General features: G+C 49.4%; 1 protein-coding gene across 1 annotated transcript; it reads left to right on the plus strand.

The window, feature by feature from the left end:
- TRIM62 (tripartite motif containing 62) lies at window positions 1–27,210 on the plus strand. The gene is made up of 5 exons (XM_049774818.1): window positions 1–408; window positions 13,106–13,201; window positions 19,651–19,907; window positions 20,835–20,950; window positions 26,560–27,210. The coding sequence occupies exons 1-5, from the start codon at window positions 1–3 to the stop codon at window positions 27,108–27,110; spliced, it is 1,428 nt and encodes a 475-aa protein (XP_049630775.1). The 3' UTR covers window positions 27,111–27,210.

Here is a 27,210-nt window from a genome sequence, read left to right on the forward strand (position 1 = left end):
ATGGCGTGCAGCCTCAAGGACGAGCTGCTCTGCTCCATCTGCCTGAGCATCTACCAGGACCCCGTGAGCCTGGGCTGCGAGCACTACTTCTGCCGCCGCTGCATCACCGAGCACTGGGTGCGGCAGGAGGCGCAGGGCGCCCGCGACTGCCCCGAGTGCCGCCGCACCTTCGCCGAGCCCGCGCTGGCGCCCAGCCTCAAGCTGGCCAACATCGTGGAGCGCTACAGCGCCTTCCCGCTGGACGCCATCCTCAGCGCGCGCCGCGCCGCGCGGCCCTGCCAGGCGCACGACAAGGTCAAGCTCTTCTGCCTCACGGACCGCACGCTGCTCTGCTTCTTCTGCGACGAGCCCGCGCTGCACGAGCAGCACCAGGTCACCGGCATCGACGACGCCTTCGAGGAGCTGCAGGTGCGCGGCGCGGCCCGGAGGGCCCGGGGCGGGGCGGGGTCGTGGCGGGGGCGTGGCCACCTGTCGAGCGGGAGCCTATCAGAACCAGGGTGGCTCGGTGGGCGTGGCCAGCTGTCGAACCGGAGCCTGTCAGAATCAGGGTAGCCCGGTGGGCGTGGTCACGGCGAGGGGCGTGGTCGCGGCGAGGGGCGGGGCTCCGAGGGCGTGCCCAGGCGGTCTGTCTGTACCGCGGGGTCAGAGATAGATAGATAGATAGATAACACTTGGGTTTGGAGTGAGTGGGACCATGCATGGGTCGTCGTCGGTGGGGTGGGACTGGGAAGGAGAGGAATACAAATGAGATCAGAGCCCCGATGGGGTTGGAGCCCCCTTGGGAATAGGAACAGACCAGAACGGGGCAAAAGCAGGGCCATGGTCGAGGTGGTGGAGACTGTATCTGGAGATAGGAGCCTGCCTGAGAATGGCTCAAGGTAGTCATTGATATAGAACTAAGGTAAAGCACTCTTTGTTACATCCCACCACTACATATGGTCCTCCAGCGCTGCTAGAAATGGTCCCAGAACAGCCAGGAGTAAGCCCTGATCACCAAGGGGTAGCCCAAATCCTTTCACTCACCTTCTAGCCTGTCTTCCTGAAAACCCCGAGGCAGAGTTGGGGACAAAGACAAAGATGGGGATAGGCACTGGGTCAGGGTGAGGGCAGGGCTCCCTTCTGAGAATGTGTAGAGACTGTGTGGGTTCGATGACAGCAGGGTTGGGTGCATTATGAAACAGGTTCCATCGGGTCACCAGTAGAGTATCAGGGTTAGATTATGCTGGGCAGGTCAGGATTTAGTTTAAGAGAGGGTATAAGCAAACTCCTTGAGAGGGTGGAGTTAGTACCCAGTACCAGGGGACTCAACGTGAATGGTTAAGATTGGGCCTAAATCTATGCATGCTAAGAACCCATTTAAACCAAAGTAGACCCAAGTTTTAGAGACTAAGACTTAGCAGGTGCTGTGATTTGAGAAAGAGGGAGAGGTGTGGGCCTCTAGGAGTCTCTAGGGGCTTTAAATGATGTCCTTGGCTCTGTCACCCAAACCACACATCTGAACACGTAGTAAAAGAGAACACTCAGGCAGATAATTTCCGCTAGTCAGCCTAGTATTATAATTGCTCCCCCTTAAACTTCCCTATATTCACTGACAACTCAACTTCCAGGCTTACTTGAATGTCTTCTCTGAAACCTTAATCAAGTTATACCAGACCCCTCCAAAAGTATATATATATATATATATAGCATTATATCCACATTTCTTCCAAGTGCTCCCAATTATAATATTTCAAAATGTAGTAGCCTAGGGGCTGGAGAGATAGTATAGCAAGTAAGGCTTTCAGCTTGCATGTGGCTAGCCTGGGTTCTATCCCTGGCATTCCATATGGTCCCCCAGTCCACCAGGAGTGATCCCTGAGTGCAGAGCCAGAAGTAAGTCTGAGCACCACTGGATATGGCTCAAAAACAAACAAACTAAATAACCAAAAACCAAAAAAAAAGTAGTTCACTAAACTTAAATATTTTTGGGAAATGCATATTCTCTATACTCACCTTGAAGGATTCTCAGAGTACATTTGCATATTAAGGGCTTGAATAAATCTTGCAGCAAAGCAGTCCATTTCAACTATGTTTAATAAAATGGCTCCAAAGCTTCTCTGAGCCTAGGATCTTTCTCAAATGGAACCATTTCTATACAGCAACCCCTGTCTCTAGCCTTGATATACCAGTCTAATATACCATTCACCAAGGGCTAAACAGTCTCTCAACATATTGATGATACCAAAGCCTGATTCACAGTGCACCTCAGTAAAGAATGAATGAATGAATGATCAATTGTGAATCTGAATCTGGAACTTTAGGAATTGGGTTCTCCAAACATTTTATCAGAATGCAATGGTTTAACATCAGAGTTGTGAGCTTGCTAGCCCTGAAGATGCTTAAGCAAAAGCTCAATACCTACTTTGACTTCTGCCTTACACATGTGTCTGTGAGTCAACCCACTTAGTGATGGCCATGGAGACTAGTGCTGGCTCTAGGAGAAATGGGCCAATGTTCATCATCACTGCCTCCCTATGCTTTTTTTCCCTCAAAGCACCGGGTGCCTTCTAACTTCTTGTGAAGATGAAGAACCCTTTGTCTACTACTTATGAAGTCATATCAGCAGGAAGGAGGAGAGAGAGCCTTTGATGGGATTGGGGCTGTGAGGGTGTGAAAAGATTATGTCTAAAACCATCTGTGTAGCCTCTTGGTTTATCTAGATGTGGGTCTGTGATTTGACTTACCACACCCACAATACCAGAAGGCTAAAGAGCCTGGCTAGTAGGAAGCATGGCCTAAGCCAGTCGGATCCTCATCTGCTTCTCACTTCCTCCTCTCTCCGCTGACTCTGAAGGTGGGACTTTTAGGTGTGTATTTTAGGGGCCGGAGTGATAGTGCAGTGGTAAGGCATTTACCTTGCATGCGGCTGACCCAGGAAGGACTTCAGTTCAATCCTGGCATCCCATATGGTCCCCCAAGCCAGGAGCGATTTCTGAGTGCATAGCCAGGAGTAACCCCTGAGTGTCACCAGGTATGGCCCCCCCCCAAAAAAAAAAGAAGTATGTGTTTTGGTTCTTTGATGCCTACTTCATGACCTGGGGAATGCAGGAGAAATTGAACACTTTTTCTCCCAACAATACTGAAACATTTTTATTCTTGGATGAAAAAAAGGAAGGGTAGCCCCTCTATTATCCTCTAGTAAACTTACCCTCTAGTTACCCTCTAGTTGGGCCAGATACACGAGGATTCCAAACCTCCTCTCAATACTGTAATTCCACAGGTCACTTCATCGATGCCTCAGTGCACTTGCCTGGAAAGTGGGGTCAAGAAGGTTCTTTCCTACTGGAGTTTTCATGAGTCTGACCTGGTATGAACCTGTTATTTGAGATGCCTAGCACATGATAGGGCTGGGGCAGCTCATGTTCCCACCCATTCTCTTGCCTACAAGAACTCATGTGCCCAGATGGGCAAATGCCCAAACCTGCCCCTCCTGCTAGAGGACAAGGCCTGCCTTTGGTGCACCTTTGGACTTAGTAAGAAGGTGGCAGCAGAACAAACCTCACCCCACCCCTTTCTGCCCTTCCTTGTCTCTGTGGGGAAACAGCTCTCATTAGCTACTTATGCCTCAGGAAGGTTCTTGCTGTCACATCCCTTCTCTCCCAGCAGTTGGTGGTTTTGTCCCCTGGGCTCAGGTCTCTCTCCTGGAGAATCACAGACTTGGAGCTGGCAGAACCTTAGAGATCTTCTTTCACTAAACGATGGGGAAATGGCAGGGGGAGAGACAGAACCTTGCCCTTAATACCAGAAGAGGCTGGGCTAGAATTAGACTGAGTCTCCTTAAACCCTTCCTTGTTGTTGGTCTAAAGCGGATGTATTTATCCTGGAGGCAGCAGAGCAGAAAGGTTAAGAGCTCTGATTTGTGCTCAGACAACCCCAGTGCAAGGCTCTGCCATTTTCAGGCAATTGGTCTTAGGGAAGTTACTATTTCTAACTTCAGGTTTTCACATGGACAGCATGGGAGTAACAGGGTTTTGCTGAACTAGGATAATCTTTGCAAGAGCCCAGAACAGCATTTACATTCAGTAAATAGGAGCCCTAACTTGCTGCAGCATGCTCTCTGCATGACTGACAGCTGGAACCAGATCAGTTCCTGTCGGGCAAAACAATCTTGTGCACTGGGAATGTTAGCAGCATCCCAGGCCTCTCTCCACAGAATGCCAGCAGTATACACCCCACCAAGTTATGACAAATAAAAAACTATTAAAGGTCTTCCCACCCCAACTCCAGTTATCCCTGGTTCAGACCTCTCACCTCCAGAAGGACTGCTCAGTCGCTAAGACCCAGCTTACACACCACCTCTTTTGAGAAGCCTTTCCTGCATTGCCCAGCAGAATTGCTCTGGGTTCCAGATTCCAGCACTGGGGGTTAGGTGCTGGCATTATCATTGATGAGCCATGTGTCTTGGTCAGACCACTTTATTTTACCTCTCTTATCTGCCACCTGGGGGTAATTGATCCTCCTGAGAATCTGTAATGGTTTTATAGGCTCTATCAAAAGTGCCCAATATATGCCCAGCATGCAGCACTTATAAAATAGCTTTACTTTTTGTGACTATAAGTAAACAGAGATACATTAATGTCAGAGTAAAAGTTCTCCCATAGAGCTACTTCATGCTAAAACATCGTTAGTTTCTTTACAGTTTTGCAGACTTCGTTTTGTGTGTGTGTGTGTGTGTGTGTGTGTGTGTGTGTGTGTGTGTGCGCGTGTGTGTGTGTGTGCTCGCGGCTATTTGTCTACCTTCCTTTTATCATTCACTGCTGAGAACATGGATCACACAGCTAAGAGGGGAGGGAGCCATATCTTACAAAGGTTTAAAGCTCCTTAGCTTTACATGCTGAGTCCTACTCCACTGCTGGCTGGTGCTAAGTGCTTTTCTTGTCTTATCTCACTGATCCTCCCCCCTTCTTTGGCTTTGTTTCATTTGGAGACCATACCTCCAGGTGCTCAGGTACTAGAGGTGCTCAGGGCTTGGAGTTTACTCCTGACTGTGCCAGGGATCACTCCTGGTGGGGTTTTGGGACTCCGGATCAATCTTGTACAAGGCAAGTGGCCTATCCACTATATTATTGTTCTGGCCCCTCATTGACCCTTTTCTAATCTCCTGTTGAGAGGCTGCTGTTATTTTTCTTTAACATGGAAACCAGGCTCAGAGGAATTCCAGGACTTGTTCTGTCCCTTCATGCTGTAAATGGAGGGGCAGGGTTTGAAGCCAATCTGCTAGCTCCAAGTCACCTTCAAGCCCTGAGGATTGATTTCCCACTCACCCTGCCCATCTTTACATTTCAAAAGCTCAGCACAGGGTCAGGTTAAGAACACAGCATCTGTGGCAACTGGTGGACTAAGCGCAGGTGGCTGCTTGGCATCTTGGTCAGCCATGGTATCCTGGCCATGCTCTGGCCAGCACAGCTCCTCTCCTCCAGAAAGGGTATTGAATTCCATCCCACCAGTGCTCAGGCCTTGTGTGACCCTTGGAGCCATTCTGGAGGCTTTCTTCATCCAAAGGGAGATACTGATAGGTGGGGGATGGTGGCAGAGACATTGAGGATGCTTCATGAGAAGACAGATGAGATAACTGGGTCCAGATCCAGTCCTTGCTTCTGGTGGGAAGTACTGCCATGCCATCAGTCTTTCCCAGGAAAATGGAAGAAAACAATCTACTTCAGATGTCGAGGGAGACCACATAGCTGGCTACCCAAGGAAATGAGGGGAGAAGGCCTGTCATTTTGTGCAGGGAACAGACAAAGTCCATCCAGCTGTGTCCTGGGAACACAGCCTCTGCCATCCCTTTGCCACAGAGCAGCACTTTTGTGCCAACAGCAGCCTCCACAGGGGCACGGCTAAGTATGAGCAACTAAATCTCCCTCAATTGGCATCTGTGGACAACCAGAGCATCACATTTATCTAGGGCACCTTGGCCAAGCACAGCCATAGAGTGCAATCTTAGGATGGGGGCAGGATGTTGATTTTATAGGGAGAAAAGGACTGTAATGACAAGGGCAAGATGTCATAACTTTCCACAAACGATTGGCAGCATTGATGAGCACTAACTCTGTAAATTCTGGGAGTAGGCTACAGGACCTCAATCCCCACCATAGCCCCTCCTCTGTTGCTCCCAAAATGGCCAGTACCCATTCATTTTGCAGATGAACTCTGGCCTCCCTGACAAGAGCTGTGAGTTCTGAGCATAGAGAACAGCATTCCAGCCACAACTGCCTTGGTGTGGGAATGCTAGGAGCAATGGTAGTGCCTGGTAACCACCTTTACTCCATCTCCCTCTTTCTATCTTTTTTGGTTTTAGACTACACCTGGAAGTGCTCAGGGGTACTCCTGGCTCTAAACTCGGGAATTACTCCTGGTAGTTCTCAGGGGACCGAATGGGATGCCAGAAATTGAACCCAGATGGTCTGCATACAAGGCAAATTCCTTATCCCCTGGATTGCTCCAGGCCATCCAACTCCCTCTTTCAGTCTTCATAGCAACACTCTGGGGTAGACTTCATGGGTTTTTTTATATATAAAAATGAGGAAACTGAGGCTCAGAAATGATGTCTAAGGACATATGGTCATTAAGTATTGCTGCAGCTATAACTGGTATCCAGGTTATCTGAGGTGAGCTCACCTTCGTTGTGGCTTGGGGGAGGCAACAAGGATTTGTGGGGAGAATGAGCATATATCATCCCACCCCAAGGAGCTTGCACTGTGTCCTGAGATACTGGCAAGGCAAGAAAAGGTTTGAGTAAATTTGTGTGGCCTTATCAGGCCTGTGTCTTTGGTGCGGTGTTCAAGTTGGACTGCGGGGAGGGTGTGTGAGTGAGGGACATCCAGGACTCATTGGAGTGGGGTCTTAGTAATGTCTTAGAAATGTCAGAGCTCAATTCTGTTAGAAGAATCAGGAGCATCAGGGTGTGGGGGTTGAGAGACAGAAGAAGCCAGTTCAGCCAGTCTAATAAGGGGTCAGAGAAGAAGAGAGCAGTAGTGAGCATGGATAGGCACCCAGCAGGCTGGGTCCTGGCCCCTGTGCACATCACTTTAGTCCTATCACTACCCTGGAGCATTTATCTCCACTTGACAGATATGGCCCTGAGAAGGGTACAAGTGCTAAGTCTAAGGTCATCCTACTGGAACTTGAACCCAACTTTATGGACTCTGGCAGCTCTGTGAAGTGCCCTGGAGATGAGCCTCCTGCAGTTTTGTCCTCTTAGAAGTACAGCGAGGGGAGAAGAGCGCTGGCCTGGCATTGGGGCTCAGGTGATCTGGTGGTCTGTATCTTCTACTCCTGGCCCCTCCCCCCCACAAGAGCCTCAAAACACTGAGCTGACATTTTTCCATCCTGTGTTGTCAACATCAGCCTTGATGGCCTTTCCGCAGAAAGAGGTTAAAGAGTGGTTAACTCTGACGTGGTCATTCACAGTCCAGCTCTTCCAGGCTGTCAAGGCTTCCTCCACCCCTGCCCTCACCCCAGCTGGCCCCACTGGCCTTTCCTGCTTTGGAGTCCACCCATATCACAGACCTGGCTCCTGCCATCCCTGCCTGCCCCCCACTTCCTGAGGGTGTGCCCTGGCCTGACTAGTTCTTTCTACTGGAACATTCTGACACCACCCTGGAGACTTGAAGGAACCCGCCGTCTCTCCTCACTCTCCTGCTCATCAGAAATCAACCCTCCCCCTATCACATGTAATTATAATTATTACCACCATAATGGCAGCAACTAAGAATGACTGAGCACATCTGCTGGAGGCAGCATGGCAGGCCAAAAAGGAAACTATCAGAGCAGGGTGAAGGCACTGTTTTTCACTTCATTTGACAAGGATGGAACAGAGGTAGAAGGAAGGTGGCATATATGCATGCAGTCAGGAGTTATGGCTGGACAGGATCCCAGGCACTTTGTCCTGTTTTCCCTGGAAAGCATCTGTGCTTTCCATTTCTGCCTCCCCAACTAATGGTCAACTTCTGGAGGGAAAAGCAGAGCCCTTGGGGTGGCTGCCATCAAGTCTGCCTTTGGGTGTCCAAAATTGACTGTGCATTGAACTGAACAGAAGGCCCTTCCTCTGGATTTTGGAGTCACCAGGAAGCCCAGTTGTACCTCTTAGGAGCTCTGTGACCTGGCCTCTCTGAGCCTCTCTTCCCCACTCTGTGAGATGGAAGTGATGAAGGCACTAATCTCATAGAATTCTGAGAATCAGGTGATAGGAAATTTAAAACCAAACTGCCCCCCCCTTCCATCTTCTGCCCTTAGGCCCTGTCATCACCAGCCCTGCTTCTGACTTAGGGGCTTGTCAAGCTTTTTGTTTCTCAACTGTTATTGATTTGCTGTCATCCTGTAAGATACACAGACCTTTTCTTGGACCTGTTCAGGAAACTCAGGGGGTCAGGCCAGATGGTTCCTTGAATCTCCTTACTGAAGAGACAGAGAGGGATTTGGACACAAAGTGACCAAGCAGCCTCATATGGAGCCTGTGACTTTTTGTCTTTGAGAGCCAGTGTAGGCCTGACCCTGCCTCACTAATATCTCCTCTCACCCTCCAATCTGAGGAGGTATTAGTACCATTTCACACAGATAACGGACTGAGACCCAGAGAGATTAGGCTTCATGCTCCAGGTCACACAGCTTGTGTGACAGAACCTATTTCCTAAAACAGGTCTGATCTCAGACCGAGAAGGAGTCTGTGTGAAAGAGAAGACAGCTCAGGCTGCTTCCTTGTCTTCCTTGTGGAGTCTCGGACTTGATTTCCTAGTTTAGTGGGTCCCTTGGGTTCTATAGCTTACCAGAGTAGAGCTGTTGGCCTTGGGCTCTTTCCTCGCCCCCCCCCCCTTTTTTCTAGTGTGTGTATGTTTTGAGACCACACCTAGAAGTGCTCAGGGCTTATTCCTGTCTCTAGGCGGGGCTCAGGGGGCTATATAAGGTGCCAGGGATAACTTGGGTCAGCCAGGTTCAAAACAAGCACCCTATCCAATTGGGCACTAAGAATGTAAACTAGCAGTAAACTAGCTGGGACCGCAGTATCGTGGAGGAGGCTGACACATGACCTTGCAGTGAACTTGCAGTTTGCTCACTTAGTGCACATCTAGGGACCTTTGCACAGAGAAGAGTCTGAGGACAGTGCAGATCCTCCAGCAAGTGTCATTTGATCTAGGTTTTAAGAGATGAGACTCATCGCTTCTCAGCCTTTTGGCTAAGATCAAGTGTAGTGAAGACATGAGAGTAGGGAAGGTCATAGAGACAAGCACTACAGAAGGAATAGACCTGAAGGAGAAAACTGCAAGATACTCAGTTCTTATAGAGCATCACTATCCATAGAACTTTCTAGTCTCATGGGAATATTCCATGTCTAAACCTGGGTCAAGTAGGGATGACCTTGAATGTTATGCTCAAGCTTTGTGCCCCTTTTCCTTCCCATGCCACATAGAAATTTTGGGAAGATCCTGAGGTGAGGGAGGGGAGTAAAAGTGGACACATCACTCTTTAGAAAGATTACTACAACTGCTCTGTGGGACATTTAGAGAGTTCAGGGCCAAGGGAGAGCTGAGACCCTAACCCAGATGAAAACGGTACTAAGAACAATGGGTATGGAGAGAAATTCCAGTAAAAACTGAGTGGTCACTTTGTGCAGTGTCAAGGATGATGCCCAGATTTCTGATAGGGAGGGTGGGGGGTGCTCAACTCTAATATGGGCACATGGGAGAAGTAGTTTTCCCCAAACACTAGCCTTATGTTTGCTGTGACGCCAATGTCAGTGTCCCCGCCTTCCTGACTGGTATACCACGTCTCTCATCCTATTCCCAGTCACTGATACCACTTAGGAACCAAGGGGGCTTCAGGCTGTATATGTAAAATGGGTGAGTGTTCCCTGGCTCCTGGGATCCAGGAGGAGAAGGCCTGTTCTTTTCTTCCTGGCCTTGGAAGTAGAGAGGAATTTGTCCAAGTCCCCAAGGAACCCTGAGCAATGTGAGGAACGTGGCCACCAGAGCAGTTTGCTCAAAGAATCTGGAAAGTTGCCTGGGTTTGCTAGGTCTCTTGTGGACCCATTAGGACCTCCAAGAGGAAGGATTGTAGCATTCACATACCTGCATCTCAGGCCTGTGACCCGAGCTGGACAGGCCCCAGGACATCTGCCTCTTGAGTGAATGCATCTGCCTGTTTAACTAGTCAAAATCACAAGAATTCATGAGGACCAACTCTCAGAGGTCTGTCTGAGTGACCTAGTGGACAGCGCTGGAGTTATATGAGGGGCCTATTTTTCTTCCAGGTGAAATGAATCTCCTGGGAGGGTTTCACGCCATGATGCTGGAGATTCCAGCTTCTTGCCTGGTTCCTGCGAACTGATTATACATATCTCTTTCAAACTCTTTGTCCAGAGTCTCCTGCTGAGAGCTTGAAATTGGCTTTGGAGGGAGCATTTACACTGCAGATATGAGCAAACATTATAAAGCGGGGCTTTTTGTCCCAAGGGCCTCACATCTCACTGTGTCCCATGTCCCATGAGAGTATGACTGTCCCTCCTGACACCAAGGGCCCAAGTTTCTTCTTTCTTTCTCTGATTTTGGCTTTTGACTTCTATCTTTATGAGGGCCTTTTGGCTGCCAGGATTTCCTCTCATCAGCGCATCTGTGCAAGTGCTCTCGTCTCACAAAACAGCTGTTATTTTTCTATCTGACTTGCATTTCATGCTGGCTTCTCCTCATCCTCCAGCTGTCATCTCACTTGTTACCTCCTGAGAAAAGCTGCCCCCCACTGTCCCTTCCTAAATTTACCACCCTGCAGCCCTCCTTATTTATTCCAGAGCACAGACTATCTTTGGTCATTATTTCTCGTTTATTATCTGCCTTCCCCCCACTAGACTGGAAGAAACCCCTAGGCAGAGTGGCATCGGTGTGGTCCTCTGTGGTACATCCCCAGAGCCTCAGCAGTACTTGCCACTTATATTTGCTCAGTAAATAATGTCACATAATGACTAAGGGAAAGTAAGCGAAGATGATTATTTTTCCACAATCTTCCCTTAGCATTCTTTCCTCTCTGACCATGTTTCCATGTTGTTATCCAGTGTGTCAAATTTGTGGAACTCAACGTTTCATAAGGGCCCTCCTTGGAAGCTGGAAGAATAAGTAAGAGGCGAGTGGGAATGAGTAAGTTTGCCTCTCAGCATCACTCACAGCCAAGGCTAACTCAGGAACCCAGATCCTGCTCAGAGGCAGTTCCCCTAGGTATTTGTTTACAAAGCAAACTTTCAGAGCCCCATCTCTGTGTCAGGATATTCATGGCTGTAGGGAATTGCAAGAGGGAACAAAGGGGCCCTTTCTGGAGGACTCACTGGCTGGACAGATGGGGAACCTGCTATGAGACCATGGGCTGGTTCTGTGAGTACAGATCTCTGGATCCTATACTGGAGGGTACCTCAGAGCATTTGACAAATAATGACTGAGGCAGGCCTACTTGGTGCTTATGTTAGTCTGCAAGGAAAAGGCAGCACTGCTCCCATGCTCATGAGGGAGTTGTTCAGTAAACAGCCAAAGAAAGAAATGGCCGAGGAATGAGCAAGAGCAGCAGTGGGAGGTATGTAATAACCATGCCACAAGTTGTGACTGCTTGAGGAAATCTGCTACACAGAGGTGGTCAGGCAAGAAGATCTCTGAGATTGCGCATCTGAGTCATGCAGAATGGTCCAAGGCACCCCTGGGAGAACATCTGAGAGGAAGTAGCAAGTGCACAGCTGTAGGCAGAAACATGCCCAGAGCGACCAGGGCCAGAAGGAAGATCACTTGGGCTGGATGGAGAGGGTGATGGAAATGGATGAGAATTAGGGGAGAGGGGGTACTTGCTCAGCTAGAAGATTGAAGCAAGTGCCCCAAATTCAGGAATCAACATGAGCAATTTTTAAAAAAAATTTTTTTTCTTTTTTTGGTTTTTGGGCCACACCCAGTGACACTCAGTAGTTACTCCTAGTTATGCGCTCAGAATTCGGTCCTGGTTTGGGGGACTATATCAGATGCTGGGAATCGAACAGAGGTTCGTCCTGGGTCAGCTGCATGCAAGGCAAATGCCCTACTGCTGCACTATCACTCTGGTTCCCCAAAAAATAAATTTTAAAAAATTAAAAAATATTTAAATAAAAAACTAGGGGCCAGAGTGATAGCACAGTTATAAAACTTATCTAGTATGTGGCTGACCCAGGTTCTATTCTTGAAATCTCATCTGGTCCCCTGATCACCACCAGGAGTAATTCCTGAGTGCAGAGCCAGGAGTAAACCCTGAGCTCACTAGGCATAACCCCAAGTTCCCCCCAAAAATAATTCCCCCCCCAAAAGAAGCATTATAAATAAAATAGCAGTTTCTTTCTTTTGGAGTGAACCCAGGGCCTCACACATGCAAGGCCAGTGCTCTACTGCAGAGCTTCATCCCAATATCAAATTCTTAAATAAAGACAAGATCACTAGCAGTGCTATGCTGAGCTGTGTTGGAATCTGAGGCAAAGAAGAAGTCAGACAGTCTGATCCTGTCCTTGTGTAAAATTGTGATGTGTGGGTCACAGAGGCTTGCTGTCTTTCATAAGGCAGCTTCACAACACAAACATCATCTGTCAAGACCACAGGCCCAAAGTCTTGTCGGCCTGAGTTCGATTCCAGCTTTGCTCTCACATGCTCTATTGTGAGCTTTGGGGCCAGTTTCTTACCTCTCAGTGCTAATCTCTCTGTTGGAAAGAGGAGGGTAGCACTAATAGGTTTGCCCCTGGGTTTCTGGATGGGTCAAATAATAGATATAAGCCAAGGGCTGGGAACAGTGCCTTAAACCTCTTGGAGAACATTCCCAGCTTGTCCCGGGGATGACAGTGGACAGCCTTGCTTCCTCAGAGCATTGAGGTGGGAGTCTACATGGCCAGGCAGGAAGCTGCGTCAAAACTTAAGGTGAAAGATGGAAAGATGGGAACAGATTCTGGACAATGCAGGACTGGACAGGGTTGAACTGGGACAGGAAGTGGATGGTGGAGGTGGGCGTGGGTGTGAAGACACCCAGGAGGGCTAACTCCCAGGCTTGACTGCCTGGCTCCATTGGGACCTTGTGTGTATTCCAGAGGGAGCTGAAGGAGCAGCTTCAGGCCCTTCAGGCTAGTGAACGTGAGCACACGGAGGCACTGCAGCTGCTCAAGAGACAGCTGGCCGAGACCAAGGTAAGCCTGATGTGGGACCAGGCGCTGGAAGAGCTAGGGGCGGAGCCAGGTGGGTAATGGGCAGAGCTGACTACTGCTGTGAGGGTGGAGCTTCATTTTAAGGAAGTAAGGGAGGGGAAGGATTGGATGTGGGGTCCCTTCTCCCTTCCTTCTTTGGGTCCAAGTTGAAATGGGAACAGAACCCCTCCAGAAAACCTGGAGTACTACAGGACTGGGAGAACTTAAATAATCCCCATTCCTTCTCATCCCATAAGCCCAGCACTGCCTTCCATTCAGTGCTTAGTGTTCCTTGAGGCCCTACTGATGATTTGGGGTCCTACCCTAGAATTGTCTCCCCTTTGGGCCCGGAGAGATAGCACAGCGGCGTTTGCCTTGCAAGCAACCAATCCAGGACCAAAGGTGGTTGGTTCGAATCCCGGTGTCCCATATGGTCCCCTGTGCCTGCCAGGAGCTATTTCTGAGCAGACAGCCAGCAAAAACCAAAAGAAAGAAAGAAAGAAAGAAAGAAAGAAAGAAAGAAAGAAAGAAAGAAAGAAAGAAAGAAAGAAAGAAAGAAAGAAAGGAAGGAAGGAAGGAAGGAAGGAAGGAAGGAAGGAAGGAAGGAAGGAAGGAAGGGAAGAAAGGAAGAAAGGAAGAAAGAAAGAAAGAGAGAGAGAGAAAGAAAGAAAGAAAGAAAGAAAGAAAAGAAAGAAAGAAAGAAAGAAAGAAAGAAAGAAAGAAAGAAAGAAAGAAAGAAAGAAAGAAAGGAAGGAAGGAAGGAAGGAAGGAAGGAAGGAAGGAAGGGAGAAAGAAAGGGAAGGAAGAAAGGAAGGAAGGAAGGAAGGAAAGAAAGAAAGAAAGAAAGAAAGAAAGAAAGAAAGAAAGAAAGAAAGAAAGGAAGGAAGGAAGGAAGGAAGAGAGAAAGAAAGGGAAGGAAGAAAGGAAGGAAGGAAGGAAGGAAGGAAGGAAGGAAGGAAGGAAGGAAAGAAGAAAGAAAGAAAGAAAGAAAGAAAGAAAGAAAGAAAGAAAGAAAGAAAGAAAGAAAGAAAGAAAGAAAGAAAGAAAGAAAGAAAGAAAGAAAGAAAGAAAGAAAGAAAGAAAGAAAAGAAAAGAAAAGAAAGAATTGTCTCCCCTTTTAAGCTCAGGACAAGAGGCTCTGGACCCAGAGCACCAGGTCAAATCTATAGTCTCTGGCTACAGTGTCTTGAAGTCTTATCTTCTAAGCCTTAGAGGAAGGTTGTGGATTCTGATTCAAACACTGACTCACTGTGTGACTTTGGGTGGACTATATCCTTCTCTGGGTCACTAGTATTCCCATCTGTGCTGTGGATGGTCCACCTCCTTCCAGATCCATCTTGTGGGTCCTAGAACTCTTTCCAGGTATTCCCTCTAACTCTCCCACCTTACCCTCTCAGAGGTGTCTCACTAACTGGGCAGGACTTGCTTCCACCCCTGGCCTGGCTTTCTGAATGGGTGACCAGGCCCAGCTGCTGGGCTCTGTAGTGCTTTGGCTCTGGTTTCACTGGTGAGCCAGCAGCAGGAGAGCTCTGGGCCTCGGAGGTCACCACCCTGCCTGGGAGAGGCCATGAAGAAGCAGATCTGAGCCCAAGCATGACCACCCGCAGTTGTGGGGTCACAGGGAGGTCGTAGCAAACATTTTCAGGGAACATTTTAGAGTCAGGACTCCAACTGACAGCAGTTGGGAAACAGTTCCAGGACCCCAGACTGTTGACTTCACACAGCCTTAGTTTCCCCATCTGCAGTGATTCTGCATCTCTCAGGGGAAGAAAAGGCAATACAAGCCTGAGGGGGTGAGGCAATGTAAGGGTGACGGGGACTTGTTAGGGTCTATTTCTTCACTGCCACAATCTCTCTTCCTCACTGCACCCCTTTCTCCTCATTGAACCCCTTTCTTGTTTTTCTCCACTGACCTCTTCTTCCCCCTGCTTTCCTGTCCATCTGTCTAACTCTGGGGGGGTCCTGCGGGTTCTCCCCTGTAGTTCTTCCAACCCCACATCCTGTCTGGACTGGGGTGTTTATGTAAGAAATGCCTATGGATGCTTCAGGAGGTCATATTTCACCTGGTGCTGGCCTCGCCTTCCTGCAGGCGGGAGAGCTGGTCTGATCTCCCTCCCCAGCCCAGTGTTTTCCTTGGTTGTCCTGCTGAGTGACGCATTCTTGGCAGGGTGTTTTCCTGAGCCTGCCCAGCACCCACCAACTCCAGGGTGTCCCCAGGGATATCACTGGGGCCACCGTGACAGCTGCTTTCCTGGCCCTATCACTGGGGGGATTGAAGTCATTATGTGTGTGCCACTGCCCTAGAATGAACTAGAGAGAGCAGGAGGCAGTCATTGAGCTCAACCACTCTCAGCAGAGGGATTGTGTTTTCTACTCAAGGTCTTGCCACACTCCCCCAGATTATGTTCTGCACAGTGCCTCCCTCATAACTAATGCTTGTAGCACAAATGTGACTGGCAAATACTTAACTCGAGGTGGGAACTGTCATTCACTTCATTTTAGCAGCAAGGAAATGGAGGCACAGAGAGGTAGAGGGGCTGAGGTGAGGTCCCACAGAAGAAGGAGCTCACTGGGAAACTCTCATTGGGCCCATCTGTCAGAGCTTTGTGCCAGTCTCCTGGCCTTACCTGGGTGTTTGCTGGCTTAGCAGGGAGCAGGCCAGGTAGGTCCAGTAGAACCATCAGGACATACCTGGAGTTTCTCAGAGTATCCCTGCTCTGAACTGCCTTCTTACCCATTTCCTTCCCTTCCTCTTGTTCTGTGAACCCCAGGCTTCTTCCCCAGGAATGTTTTTTTTTTTCTTCCTCTTGTCCTGGACCCCAACCTTCCCCTAGAAAGGATTTAAACTTTCCATTCATCTCTGCAGAACCATCTTGAGCCAGCTCCCTGAGATGAACAGGAAGAGTGCCCTACTAGCTGGGAAACATATATGAGATGGAGAGGGGCATGTTTTAAGAGAATTTTTCTAATGCCTTGGGAACACGGAACTACTTGGAATTATAATTACAAGCGGTAAGCTGGGGTCAGACTGAGGACACTGTACACCAGGCTAAGGAATTTAGCATTCACTAGTCAACCCAGGAGCCAGAAGATGTTCCTCAACTTAGCTCTGTCTATGGCCCAGTATGAATATTAGAAGGATTACTCAGGGGGGAAGTTTAGAGCTAAGACATGGGTCTGACATGTGGGGTGAAGAGTTGGAGAGCCATGCAGGAGGACCAGAGAGTAAATGGGAGAAGCTTCTGGAAAGGTGAATGCGGTACCCAGGTACCTTGCAGAGCCCTGACTAAGGACTGGAACCTTCCACAAAGAAGTGAGAGTGGTGATGGCAGGTGTGGAGGATCAGAGCAGGAGGCGCTGTTCTGACACAGTGTCAAAGGACCAGGGGAGAGAGGGAACTGCCACAGAGGGGGCAACCAGAGACACCGGTGGGAGAGCCATGGCCTTTGGCAACCTTTGAAAGGTACATTTCATCTCCCACCTGCGACTGTGTGGCCAAAGCAGGATCCTTGCTAAGTGAGGGGCTTGGGCAGGCCACCAGCAGACGACCGCTTGTCCCCAGGCCCCCTCCACCCGCTTTGTCTGCCTGGTGCTCTGGGTGGGCATGCGCAGGGAAGTTGGCTCGCTGCCAGCAGTTCTTCCTGAAGCCGTGGTGGGGAGGGAACAGGCCCTAATTGAGCCTTTGTTGAGCCTCCCACAGAGCCTTGGGCATTGAACACAGCGGGGTCTCTGACTCTCTGAACTCCCAGCCAAACCCCACAAAGTGAAATTGCAGAGGCAGGCCCCACACACTGCTGCAGGCGGCCGCAGTCTTGTTGGCTGTGTCTTTCTGACTTGCACTGCAGCTTCTGCCTGCTCCCTGCTCCCCCACTGGACATCCTTCCCACCCTTCAGACCCCGCGTGAGAAGCTGGCTTCTGGCGAAGACTTCAGGGATGTGTTTCTTAGGCATGGTGCCTTGGCATACACGGGCTCTTACTCTGCTTCTTGAACAGTACCTTCATTCTGTGCTTAGAGTCACAGTTAATCCTCATCATGACCCTGCCATGTGTTACCCTTGGCACAGAGAAGGACACATGTTGAGAAGGTGGGAGATGAGTCAGTAGCAAAAGGAGCCAGCCTGGCAAAAGTGAGGCCACAAGTTTGCTCCCTGGTGTTTGTCCACATGCACCATATGCCATCCCAGCGGCTCTGCTGGTTGGTGGCATTGTAAAGTATGTGATCTCCAGCACACAGCAAACATGCACAGCACCAGAATTAAAGTGCACAGCCCCACGAGAGGACCGCAACTGAAGATGTGCATGCACCTGGCCAGGATTGTGGCCGCAGACAACTTGGAAGAACAGAACATCTTGCAACTTTATGCAAATTCACCGTAACATGGAAATGGGCAGTACTTAGAATAAAAACACTGCTGCGAGTACCTCCAGTTTCTGGCAGCTAAAAGAGTGAGGCTTAAGACTGAGGATTTTGCCTGTGTCCTCAGTTTTTGATAGCCTGTATCTCCTGGGGTGGGCGTGGTGCACAAGCACCACAGTGAAAAGGATGACCCTTCAGTGAGTATGTGTGCAAGCACCGCAGCAGAAAATGTAGGACCCTGGCCAGAAAGCACCTCTATGGCATGTACCTGGACCACAACCCGATGCATGACCCTAGGAGAGCACTCAACCAAGTGGCCTCTGCCATTGTGATGACAACAAAGGGAAGGAAGTGGAAAAGGAAAGAAAGATACCTAAGCTTCAGGGACTGGAGCAATAGCACAGCGGTAGGGTGTTTGCCTTGCACACAACCAACCTGGGACTGACCTGGGTTTGATCTCCAGCATCCCATACGGTCCCCTGACCCTACCAGGAGCTTTTTCTGAACTCAGAGCCAAGAGTAACCCCTGCGTGCTGCTGGGTATAGCCCACCTCACCCTCCTGCAAAATAGAAAAGAAACCCCAGCTTCAGAGATAAGGAGGCCACTGACTTAGCCACAGCTAGAGACGAGCCTAATCCTCCCCAGTTATTGGGCCCAGCACTTTCACTCTGCCTCACTCATCTCCTCCCAAGCTTGACAATGTCATCAGGAACAGAAAACACTGCCTCTGTTCTTTCTGGCCTTAGTGGAATACCTGTGACTTTACCTCCTGTCCTTTGGCCCGTCCCTCTCAGGGTGGCACAAGTGCCCCAGCCACAGTTTATAAAGTTCATTGCCAACTGTGATCTTATCATCTGTGCTAAAGTCCCACAAGTGGTTCTTATTCATTAATTTTTGTTTGTTTTTGGCTCACACCAGCGGCGCTGAGGGCTGACTCCTGGCTCTGCACTCAGGAATCATTCTTGGCCGTGCTCTGGGGACCCAATGGGATGCCAGGGATTGAAACCGATTCAATCTTGTGCAATGCAAGCATTACTGCTGTACTTTCACTCTTGCACTTATTTATTACTTTTTGTTATTCCTCCTCCCCTTCCTCCTTTCCCTTTCTTCCTTTGGCCTTCTCCTCCCTTTCTTCCTTCTTCCCTCTTCTTCCTTCTTTTTCTCTACCCTCCTCACACACTTGGTTGTGGTGGTGCGCTTGCTAGGCTGCATGCCGTTGCAGTGCTCACACACGCGCCTCAGGGTCTCACTCTTTAGTACTAGTACTCTTTTACTCAGGGGACAAGGTGTTTGTGCTCCCAACGGCTGCCCAGTCTAGTGGTTCAGTTCTAGATGCAGCTCCCTCAGGCCCTGCAGTGACTGGAGCCTCCAGGATCATAGCAGAGTTAGGAGGCCTTCAAACCAGGCTCGGGAGCTCGCAAGGCATGCACCCTAGCCACTGTGCTATCTCCCAACCCAGTAGCATTTCTTTCGCACACTTTCATGGCCATGCTTAGCGGAAGGGCCAGGCCTTTGTTGCTGTGCTCGCGCATGCCTGGTATGTACCAAAGACAGTGCATCTTTGTTGCGGCACCAGCGGCTCCTAAATAGCAGCGCTGCTCGGGGCGATGCTGGGGATGCAACTCATACATCATGCTTGCCAGGCAGGAACTTTGCCAGTCATCTGCCCTCTTCCCCACCCCCTTCGCCCTATGATCAGAATTAGGGCTTTGTGCTATCCACCCTGAAGTGAGCATCTTCTCACTCCCCCACATTCCCAGATTTCCTATCCCTCCCAGCTGCACAACCACAAGCTATGGAAGTCTGCACATCACCCTTAACCCCTTTGTTTCTTGTCACTCAGTGCCAAGAGATTCCCCCCTAAGTATCCTTGCAAGCCACCAGGGTCTACACTCTCCTCTCATTCAAGCCCCATGTCCTGCTGGGCAGTGTCATTCCATGTGGTCCTTTGCTGACCCTGCCATGCAGACCCTTTTGTTCCACAGGCTCTTGCAGGTGCTTCACTGCCCCCATAGCATGCCCTTTCCTCTCTCTTCTCACTCAGGGATCACTCTCTGCCCTCCCTGACATAACCCCCTCCCCTGTCCCTACAGTCCTCCACCAAAAGCCTGCGGACCACCATTGGTGAGGCCTTCGAGCGGCTGCACCGGCTGCTGCGGGAGCGGCAGAAGGCCATGCTGGAGGAGCTGGAGGCAGACACCGCTCGCACACTGACCGACATTGAGCAGAAGGTGCAGCGCTACAGTCAGCAGCTGCGGAAGGTGCAGGAGGGCGCCCAGATCCTGCAGGAACGGCTGGCTGAGACCGACCGACACTCCTTTCTGGCTGGGGTGGCCTCGCTTTCTGAGCGGTGAGTGCCTGCCTGCAAGGGCCAGCCCTGGATGGGCACCCTCCCTAGCCTACTCAGGAATGGGAATGAAAGCAGATGGCTGGTTAGCAGAGAATCACACACATCTTCCTTAAAATATATCAAGATGGGTTAAGGGGCTAAGGGGTTAAGGAAATTAGCCAACCCAAGTTCAATCCCCAGCATTCCATATGATCCCCTGTGTCCCGCAGGAGTGATCCCTGAGAACAAAGCCAATAATAAGCCCTGAATATCATTGGATGTTGCCTCGAAAATAATGTGTGTCTGTCAGGGAGGAAAGGCGGAATATGGCTATATCTCTGAACCACACACTAAAAAGTGAGCAGTGGATTATTACCTTTTTTTATTATCTGGAAGAGTTTGTATTATTAGTTCCCAGGCCACATTAAATCATGTGTCTCCAGGCCAGAGAGTCATCTTTAATAATGTAATAATACTCCTGAGTCATTAGCGTGTTGAGGCTCTGTACTGAGAGTTGGTGGAGTGTGTTTTGTACTGACCGAATGCCCAGCACTGAGCCCAGCATGTGCTGTCAAAGGACCTCTTACAGTTGCAGAGACCAAGCTTAAGACTAGAGATGAGGGGCCGGTGAGGTGGCGCTAGAGGTAAGGTATCTGCCTTGCAAGTGCTAGCCAAGGAAAGGAACGCGGTTCAATCCCCGGCGTCCCATATGGTCCCCCCAAGCCAGGGGCAATTTCTGAGTGCTTAGCCAGGAGTAACACCTGAGCATCAAACCAGTCTGGCCGAAACAAAAAAAAAAGAAAGAAAGACTAGAGAGGAAAGAATAGCACAGCCACCCTTCATGTGCATGCTTTCTCCCTATCAGCTGGCCCAAGTGGCTGCAGGACCATTGTGTGGGCACAGGGACCCCACATGCCAAAAAACTGTTCTCTCTCACCCTCCTTCCAGGCTGAAGGGGAAAGTCCATGAGACCAACCTGACCTACGAAGACTTTCCCACGTCCAAGTATACAGGGCCCCTACAGTACACCATCTGGAAGTCTCTGTTCCAGGACATCCACCCAGGTAAGGCCCAGCCTGTTACTTACACAGCCAGGAGAAGTGTTATTATGATACCCTGAGCCCCGAATCCCTCCCTGAACACAGTGCAGGGTATAGACTGAGGGTCGTGAAAATGCCTGGGTGAGCTCCTAGAGTGTTCCAGGATTCCTCAACCCTGGGATGTAGGTTTAATTAGTACACTTAGCCTCCAGGTGAAGATATCGAAGTGCTGGCAGTTCATTCAGAGATCTCAGTGTCCCCTGAGAGGCACCCCCACCCCCACCCTCACTCCCGTGAGAAGCAGTGCCTACAAGAGGGGCTGAGGGAGCAGCAGCACACCCACTCCCAAACACCTGCCAAGGGCAGGGGTCCCTGGGGAGCTGGGGAAGCAATGACCTGGTTAGCCAGGCCCCTTCCTTTGTCTGTAGGCTTCTGATGTGAGGCAGGTGCCTCTGCCAGGACTGGGCCCTTTATGTCTGAGTGGGAGTGGCGGGGTCCCCAGGGACCTCGCCCATAGATTCCAGCAGCTTCCTGCTGCTCTCCCTCTGGCACAGGCTTTCTAAAGGGTCACCTGAGATCCCTTAGCACCTGTCACTCCCCTGCACCAGAACCTTCACTCTCCACCCTCCCGATCCAGCCCAGCTCTCAGCTAACACAGTAAATCTTCCAGCTTCCTGGTCTAACTCCCCCCACCAGCTCCCTCTCAACTTCCTCCCCAGCTGGGCCATTGACCCCAAGACACCAGCACCTGCTCCCCTCACTCCTATCATCCCCGATGCTTATCTGAATCCAAGTATCTGGAGTTCTAGAAGGCTCACTGCCTTGCTGTGTGCCACAGGGTCAATGTCTACCATCTCTGAACCTGTTTCTCCTCTTCTGCACTTATCTCAGTTATGAATATCAAATCACGTGATGTCTTTGTGATAATAATCCTGTCACTAAACTTGACACCTGCTTGCCCTATGACTGTGACACATCTCACAGCTCCTCAGTCTGGCTGAATGGCCACAGATAAATGTGAACTTGGACTTGAATGCAGGTCCCACTGGGTCTGAAAAGAAGGGTGGTACAAAGAAGCTACCAAAAGAGTAAGACTATTCAGGCAAGCTCAACACATTAAAGAAGCATGCACTGTTCAGTCTGACACAGGCCTCGAAGAAAAGAGATCTGTCTGGCATTCTTGGGGAAGCCTCTTACTGTGTCTTTGCGCAGCTTTGGCAGGAACTTCCTGCTTTCTTAGATTAGTTCATTCTGAGAAGTGAGTGAGCATAAGTGTAGTCAAATCAGGGAAGGGAGTGAGATTCATGTAACATAATTTGAACATATTCTGGAAAGAGAGTGACTGGACCAGTTAGGAATTGAGCAGCAAAACTGAACAGCCTCTAGTGTCTTGGGCATAGCTGATGGTGTGAGCAGGGTGGTCTCAGATGTTCTAGAATAAGTTAAGCTGGGCATCTTGTCAGACTTGAGCACTTCAGCAGAGAGGAAAGACCATGGTATGAAAGAACCTTAGCTCGAATTCCCACTCTGTCCCATGGCAAATTGAGCAAGCCCTCTAGAGCAGAGAAGTCATCTTAGAGCCTTGGTTTCCTCTTCCCAAAACATGGGTGCTGGGACCAGAGACAGTACAGCAGGCAGGGTGCTTGCCTTGCATATAGTTTACCTGGATTCAGTTCCCAGCACCTCATATGGTCCTCTGAGCCCTGCCTGATGTGATTTGTGAATATAAAACCAGAAATAAGCTCTAAGCAATGCCATGTGTGACCTCCCCCCCCCCAAATGAAAATAAAAGGAAAGAATAAAAGAAAAATGAGTGCTCCTGAGGCTGCAGAGTACTCATGACTTGGAGAGTGAGCAGATGTTTCCCATGCTGCATGGCAGGAGGCTTTAAATGGCATTGTTTAAAGACCTGGTCATAGGGAATCCACTGCTACCTGCCATCCTAGTGGGCTCAAAGCCACGTTCTCATGGACAGAGGCTTGAAAAACGGGCTAACCACACTGAGCTTTGGGTGTCTCTGGCTCACATAGCCACCAAGGCAATCTTGTGCCAATGGAGAGATAGGGTGACAACTCAAATGAGCTTTATTGGCAAAAGGCAGTAGGTTAGAAGATGAACCATCTAGTCTGCCATATGGCCATATGGTATACATAGAAAAACAAAATCAATTTTTAGAAAGGGAAAATTGTGCAGACTGGTGGGCACCTGCACAGTCATTAACTCTGCAGTGGGGAGAGGTCCTCAGAGGTGCACTCCATTGTCTAAAGTCTAAAGAAAGGCTTCTAGTTAAGTTTAGTGTGTGCTTTTAACTCCGGCTTGCTTGTGGTGGAAGGAACAATAAGGAAACATTTTCAACAATTTAACAGTTCCTGCCCAGGGAGTTACTTTATCAGGTTTTTTTGTTTTTGTTTTGTTTTTGTTTTCTTTTAATGTGGAACTCAGCTGATTGTTTCTTTGAGGCTGATTTTTCATGTACTTCTGCAGAGTGTAGCTATTGATGGTCAGGAGACATTTCTTGGGGCTTTCATGTCCATAGAGCAAAGACAACCAGAGGATGGATGGGCTGTCTCAGTGCCTGCTTTGCGTTTTTAATTTTAAAATATTTGTTGTTTTTCAGCCACATCTAGCAGTGCTCAGGGGCTTTTCTTGCTTTTCTTTGGGAGTTACTCCTGGTGATGCTTGTGAGTGGCTCTCAATATTGTTCTGGGGACCATGAGGTGCCAAAAAGTATGTGTTCAGCCTGTTGAGCTCTCTCTGACCCTTGCTTTGTATTTTATAGAATCTTGCCTAAATTCTAGTAAAGAAGCTGTAAACTAGTGCACCCAGGGGCTGAGAAAGAAAGAGGAGGTGAAAAGATGACAGTCGGGCACCAACTTCTTTGAAGGGAAAAAGAAGTTAGCCATCTAAGCCTCTCTGTGCTGAGGGCTGTAACAATCAGGTAGCCAGGAGACCTGAAAAACAGGACCTCTGCTTAGGATGAAGTGAGGGGCCAGGATGGTAGGCAATAACCAGTAGGACCTTTTTTGATATAAATAGGTCACACCCTCTAATAAGAAAAGGACAAGCCATTGGCACCTCCTCCATTGCAGCACCAGCCAATGAACAGCAGACACTACCCCTAGTTCACCCAATAAGAACTCTGCCTTCATCCAGTCCCTGGGACTTGCAGTAACAGAGCTGTAATCAAGGAGCTGACATTCATTGTAATTAAGAGTTTATTCTCCAGACTCATCTCTGCCTGATGAACTTGTAACACCGAAGTAGCCCTTATTACCCATAGTAGACTTAAGAACTAGGACTTGGAGCCAGAGAGATAGCACAGTGATAGGGCATTTGCCTTGCACGCAGCCAACCCAAGACTGAAGGTGGTTCGATTCCTAGCATCCCATATGTCCCCTGAGCCAGCCAGGAGCAATTTCTGAGCACAGAGCCAGGAGTAACCACCAGGTGTGACCCACACACACAAAAAAAAAAAAAAAGAAAGAAAGAACTAGGACTTGAGCCTTCCTGCCTATATGCCAGTCTCTCCACTGGCCTTCTGTCCTCAGCCTCCATTTCCACCTGTTGCTGAGCAGCCCAAGACATTCAAAACTGCTGCTGACCACCTTGGTATTGTCCCTCCCAGGTGGAAAAGTCCCATCTGTATCTGATTAGCTTTCTCTTCCAAGCTCTCACACATACTCCTCCTGCCCTCTGACCCTCTGTAGGAATCCCCACATTCCTCTGGGCAGGAACTTTCTGGTTCTGAGAAGCCAGGAGAGTGAATGTTTATCCTCTGATTCAGTGTCCTCTCATAGCTCGGCCTCTTCAGATCCCTGCACAGAAAATTATGTTTCCAGTGACCCCTCTAGTCACAGGGCTAATAGTTTCCATACAGCCCTCTGAGTTCTAAAAACAGGAAGAAAAGAGTGGAAAACACAACACTAAGTTTACTTTATTAGAAAAGACAACAGTAAGTTTACTTTGTTGGATATGTGAGCAAAAGCAGTTTGTTGCCTAGCTCTTGCTCTCTGTGGAGGCAATGGCTATCATTGAGGCATTTTATTTCTAAGCATGGATGCAGCCAGCAAGGGTGACAGAAGCAGTGATCAGTGTCCCAAACAAGTGTAGTCTTTTCCCTGCTCTACCAGTATCAGAGAGCTGAGGGGAATCTTCCTTCACTTCGAGGAGCCAGTAGCCAGATGCCTGGGGCTGTGCTGTTGCCCAAAGAATGTTTGGTTTGGTGAACCTTTCAGAAACCTCCCCCTTGCCAGTCTCTAGCCCGGCCCTGAGCATGCCTTGGACATGGGCCTTATCCTCCTGCTGCCAGTGGGGTTAAGTGTGTCTGAAGAACTATACCTCTTGTCAAGTGATCTGGGCAGGAGAGTGAGCACCCCAAAAGGCATACAGAAAGCTTCCCAGAGGCTAGCCCCTTGCATTGAACTTTGTATGGGGGTGAATGGAGGACCCAGAAGTCTGAGCAAAGGCTTTGGAACTGAGTGGGAGGATGGGATAGATAGCTAAGAGGAGGGGCCTTGGAAAACTGGACTAGGGCTGCACTGTCTCCATGAGGCATTGCTGCAGGAGCTGAGAGTGTCTCCATCTCTTCTGTAGGTCAGTTTCCTTGTCTCTCTGATGAGAGAGACAGCCATTGCCTGTAGTCATTGACTTTCAGAGTTTGCCCACCTGTCTTCTGTTTTATTATAAAGGTGCAGTGTCTTAAAGATAACCTGACTGTTTAAAATGTCAGGGTTGCGTGTGAATACAACCCCTACATGTATATCGATTTGACTGTCATGTCAAGGAAGTACAGAAGGAATAACTTATAACAAAATACTGGGCATATTAATGTGAAGGTGTCCATTCATGCCACGTGAAAGACACGCTGCCCTGGCCAGGTGCTTTGCTGAGCTCAACATCCGCCCTAGTAAGGGCCTAGGCAGAAAGGCAGAGCAGTGGCTTCATTCTTATTAGGGATTTGCTTTCCAGAAAGAATAACAGTTCCTAGTGATGGTTCCAAAAAAAAATTCAGTCTTCTCTTAGTTGCCTCCCAGACTATTCAGTGTCTATTAAAACTAGATCTCTCTGAGCTGAAGATACCGTACAGGAGGGCATGATTGTTCTTCCACACTACCAACCCTATTTTCATCCCTGGCACCACCATGGTCACCTAAGCACTGCCAGGAGTAAATTATGAGGAAAGCTGAGTGTGGTTCCAAGAATTTTTTTTAATTTGAAAAAAAAAAAAAAACCACAACCCTTTCTTCTATATAAACCAGATAATACAAAATAGTTCAAATCACTATAAAGAGTTTTGTTTGCATGCATATCTGGTGAGGCTTTGGAAATTGAGGGATGGTGGGGAGTGAATGCTTCACATAGTTCCTCTCTCTAGTGTAGCCCCATCTAGTGTGACATCTCAGTGCACAGGGCCCAGAGCTCCTCCTTCCCTGCAGCCCGACTGAAATCTCAAAGGACCCCAGCCATTACCCTTGCCTTGCACAGAAGAAGCTGAGACCCAGAGGGGTCAAACTGATATTGAGAAGTCATACAATTTTCTGGGGACCCCTCCAGAATCCAGCACTCAGGGAGGCATTTCAGAGTGAGTTCCTGGACCTTCTCCCCATTCATTCTCTCTCCTCATCCTCCCACAGTACCTGCTGCCCTGACCCTGGACCCGGGCACTGCCCACCAGCGTCTGATCCTATCTGATGACTGCACCATCGTGGCCTACGGGAACCTGCACCCACAGCCACTGCAGGACTCTCCGAAGCGTTTTGACGTGGAGGTCTCGGTGCTGGGCTCCGAGGCCTTTAGCAGTGGTGTCCACTACTGGGAGGTTGTGGTGGCAGAGAAAACCCAGTGGGTGATCGGGCTGGCCCACGAGGCAGCCAGCCGCAAAGGCAGCATCCAGATCCAGCCCAGCCGTGGCTTCTACTGCATCGTCATGCATGACGGCAACCAGTACAGTGCCTGCACTGAGCCCTGGACGCGGCTCAATGTCCGAGACAAGCTGGACAAGGTGGGCGTCTTTCTGGACTATGACCAGGGGCTGCTCATCTTCTACAATGCTGATGACATGTCCTGGCTCTATACCTTCCGTGAGAAGTTCCCGGGCAAGCTCTGTTCCTACTTCAGCCCTGGGCAGAGCCATGCCAATGGCAAGAATGTGCAGCCCTTACGGATCAACACTGTCCGCATCTAGAGGCCTCAGAACCAAACTGGCTCTGGGCCCCTGCTCAGCCTCCCCGAGGCAACAGGCCAGTTGGTTCCCCTGCAGGCTCCATGTCCCTGTCTGTGAAACA

This window comes from Suncus etruscus, chromosome 6, assembly GCF_024139225.1.
Source record: "Suncus etruscus isolate mSunEtr1 chromosome 6, mSunEtr1.pri.cur, whole genome shotgun sequence".
NCBI lineage: Eukaryota > Metazoa > Chordata > Mammalia > Eulipotyphla > Soricidae > Suncus > Suncus etruscus.

Excerpts from the sequence above, each read along its gene's own strand:
- TRIM62 (XM_049774818.1), top strand. The coding sequence starts at position 1 with ATGGCGTGCAGCCTCAAGGACGAGCTGCTCTGCTCCATCTGCCTGAGC. Across the intron at positions 13,202-19,650 it reads GACAGCTGGCCGAGACCAAG|TCCTCCACCAAAAGCCTGCG; the intron begins GTAAGCCTGATG and ends CTGTCCCTACAG. Across the intron at positions 19,908-20,834 it reads GTGGCCTCGCTTTCTGAGCG|GCTGAAGGGGAAAGTCCATG; the intron begins GTGAGTGCCTGC and ends CCCTCCTTCCAG.